General features: G+C 36.4%; 1 protein-coding gene across 1 annotated transcript; it reads left to right on the top strand.

Annotated features, from left to right (window-relative positions):
• The first annotated feature begins 424 nt into the window (after window positions 1-424).
• On the top strand, window positions 425-3,085 carry PIG-B (phosphatidylinositol glycan anchor biosynthesis class B). Its single transcript, XM_018516563.1, has 2 exons — window positions 425-545; window positions 1,476-3,085. The coding sequence occupies exon 2, from the start codon at window positions 1,586-1,588 to the stop codon at window positions 3,083-3,085; it is 1,500 nt and encodes a 499-aa protein (XP_018372065.1). The 5' UTR covers window positions 425-545; window positions 1,476-1,585.
• The last annotated feature ends 468 nt before the right edge of the window (window positions 3,086-3,553 follow it).

Below are 3,553 nucleotides of genomic sequence, written 5' to 3'. Positions count from 1 at the left end.
AATCATAGCTATTCCTCTGAAGAATGGAATGACTGTGACTGACCAGTTTCATAACATCGATGTTATAACTTCGGCGTAAAGCGTAAACGTGTAAACGTAGTAACTGTCAATATAGTGTTTGACGCTTGTAGTTGAAACTACAAAATTTTGGCCGCTGAATAACGAGCCATAAATCTGATGCTCTAATTGCTTATTTTAGCAGCACGTGAAAATGTACCTTTATTATACTTAATGGCTGCGTTCAGCAGAGAAAGCAGCTTTGCAACTGTTGGTAAAATTCTTCAATATGATTGGTCTTGGCCTTAGTTCCTCGTTGGATCTAAACCAATCTATAAACCAATCATATTCAAGAATTTTACAAACAGTTGCAAAATTGCTTTTTCTGCTGAACGCAGCCAATATCTTGGTTCGCGAGACAGCGATGCTTTTTCATACTTTTCTCAGTCAGATTCATTCGTTTTGGAGGTATTTCGAACAAAAATGCGTTGAGTGAGCTTAATTTCATCAATTTCCGAAGTGGCTTCTGAAGTAGCTAAACTGAACAGGTAATTTTACAGTTTAGCACAATTACCTCAAGAATCAGTAAAATTAGGCTTATTCGATTCGTTTTTGCATGAAATGAAAGAATTTGGCAGAAATAAACGTCGCTCTGCCCTGGGAACCGAGATATTAAACGTTAAAGTTGGCTACTATTGAGGTTAGGAAATCTGTCACAGAGGCAAAATAAAACCTATAATTGTACTGTTCTGCTGATTCTACAATGAGTCGGTAGTCGGAAGTCTTAGGCTTAATCGGTGAAGTTAGCCAATCAGCCTTAGGCCCGTTTCTACCAATATAGTTTAATTTTAATCTCGGTTTAACTAACTCTTCATCTTTTTCCAGTTCCGAGAATTAGAAAAAGATAAAAAGTTGAACTGAGCTTGAAGTTAATCTACGTTGGTGGAAATGGGCATTAATCGTGTAAATTGACTATTGGTCAACTTCACCGATAAGACTTTTAGACTACCGATTACCGACTCATTGTAAAATCAGCGTTCTTCCACATGGGTTTCGACTTTCCACGCGAAGCGACTCACCCTCCATCCTTCCTGCAAAGGGACACATGACTTCTATAATTGTACTGTTGCACGTGGGTTTCGATTTTGCAACAGTACAATTATAAAAGTCGTGCGCCCCTTTGTAAGAGAAGGATGGGGGTATCAGGTCGCTTCGCGTGGAAAGTCGAAACTCGAAACCCATGTGGATTGTGGAACAGTACAATTATAGACCTCATTTTGTTTCTATGACAGATTTCCTAACCTCAATAGTAGTCAACTTTAACGCTTAATATTTTGGTCCGTGGGGCAGAGTGACGCTTATTTCTGTCAGATTCTTTAATTTCATGCAAAAACGCATTGGTTAAGCCTAATTTTCTTGATTTTTGAGGTAACTAAATTGTATAATTACCACTAAACAATTATCTTTTTATTTGTTAGACTCAAATCTGGTTATTTATTCGCGGAAACGAGTTTCACATGTGTGAAACTCAAGAAGCTTACGTATCCGTTGCCAATGATACACGCTGATTTGAGACTGCCGATCTGAGATGCGTTTATCAAAAGAGTTTGGACTGCTACTGCTTCTGATATTATGGCGGTTAATCAGCGTGATTGTGGTGCGGACTGCTCATGTGCCAGACGAGTACTGGCAGTCGCTGGAGGTGGCTCATCGTTTGGCGTTCGGTTATGGATACCTCACATGGGAATGGACAACAATGATTCGTAGTTATATGTATCCGTTTCTCATATCAATCCTTTATCGGATACTTGCCAAATTTTCCTTGGATTACATGCTGCTGTTGACAATGCTGCCCCGCGTTTTTCAAGCTATTCTCGTCGCCTATGCAGATTACAGATTTTACCAATGGACTCAAAACAAGTGGATGCTCATCTCCTTGTGCTTGAATCCATTCTGGTATTATTGTGCCACTAGGACACTGATAAACTCAGTGGAAACTGCATGTACTATTATAGCATTATCAATTCATCCAATACTAGGGAGAGCAATTTCCATACTAAGTTTAAAATATATGTGGATCATAGGTTTTCTCTGTATGATAAGACCCACCGCTGCAATCATGTGGCTTCCTTTGTGTTATATTCACGTTCATTGTCTTCGTTATATTCGTCGCGATGCATTAAAAAAGAAATTACTGCTTAGTCGATGCATTTTAATATGTTTTACTTGCGCCATAATTTCTATATTAGTAGATTGTTACTGTTATGGAATGTTTGTTATAACTCCTTGGAAATTCTTCCACACGAACGTACTTAGGAATGTTGGGAACACATATGGCATCAAGCACTGGTTATGGTATATTTATACTGCTTTACCTGTGCTGCTTGGGTTGCATTTCTTTCCATTCCTGTTTGTTTTCTACTCAATATATAAGCAACCTTTTTTCCTTGCTAAAGAAGGGGTTATGCTAGGAATAATCTGTTGGACTTTACTCGTTTACTCGTCATTGTCTCATAAGGAATTTCGATTTATCTTACCACTTTTGCCATTGTTAATATGCACGAGTTTCGCTAGTCTTAAACATTTGAATATTAACGCTAACGTACGTAAAAGGATCATAATGATGTTTATGTGCAGTAATATCATAATTGGATTGTTCATTTCCATGATTCACCAACGTGGCACGCTAACGATAATGGCGAATCTGCGAAACGAAATTACTCGTACAAATACTTCATTGACGGATACGCTGATTTTGACTCCGTGCCACAGCACACCATTGTATAGTCATTTACATGTAAACATATCAATAAGATTTTTGACATGCGAGCCTAATTTGAGCAACACTGAAAACTACATAGATGAAGCCGATCAGTTCTTTGCGAATGCAACAGTCTGGCTCAGAGATAATTATATTAACAATGCGAAAGTTATGTTACCGACTTATGTGATAGTATTTGATAAAGTTGCGAGTGAAATATCTGAATTTTTACGTACTTATAAGTTAATTGCTAAAGAATTTTATACATACAGATCACTAACGGTAGGGAATTACGGAGAAAATATATTATTATATAAGCGTGTGTAATATTTATTTTGTATTCTATACAATAAATGTATGTTCAAAAAGTATTTGTTCAGGGGAAATTTAATTTATGATAAATATGAGAAACGCCACTTATTCTCAGAAATATGATATTGCGTGCCGTTACTACTGGACTTTTAACACAATCTATTTGAAATATATATATATATATATATATATATATATATATATATATAGGGGAGAGTTGACTAAGTCGTACCGACGGTTAAATCGTACCTCCATTGTATTTTCTAAACAAAACATTTTTTTTTTAAAGATAATGATACTGATATGACACTGGTAATATGGGTTAAGAACTATCATTTTTGTTTTCTTCGAGTCGTCTGTTTACGAGTGACATTCAAAATTGACTTTGTTCGGTGTCTGATCTAAGTTTTGGTACAATTTACCTAAGGTGTTATCAGTATAAGGTGGGTAATTGAATTATAGTGTTCTTCATGGTTATAATTG

This window comes from Trachymyrmex cornetzi, unplaced genomic scaffold (assembly GCF_001594075.2).
Source record: "Trachymyrmex cornetzi isolate Tcor2-1 unplaced genomic scaffold, Tcor1.1 scaffold12, whole genome shotgun sequence".
Lineage (NCBI taxonomy): Eukaryota > Metazoa > Arthropoda > Insecta > Hymenoptera > Formicidae > Trachymyrmex > Trachymyrmex cornetzi.
Note: the sequence above shows the minus strand (reverse complement) of the source record. Positions and strands in the feature narration are given on the sequence as shown.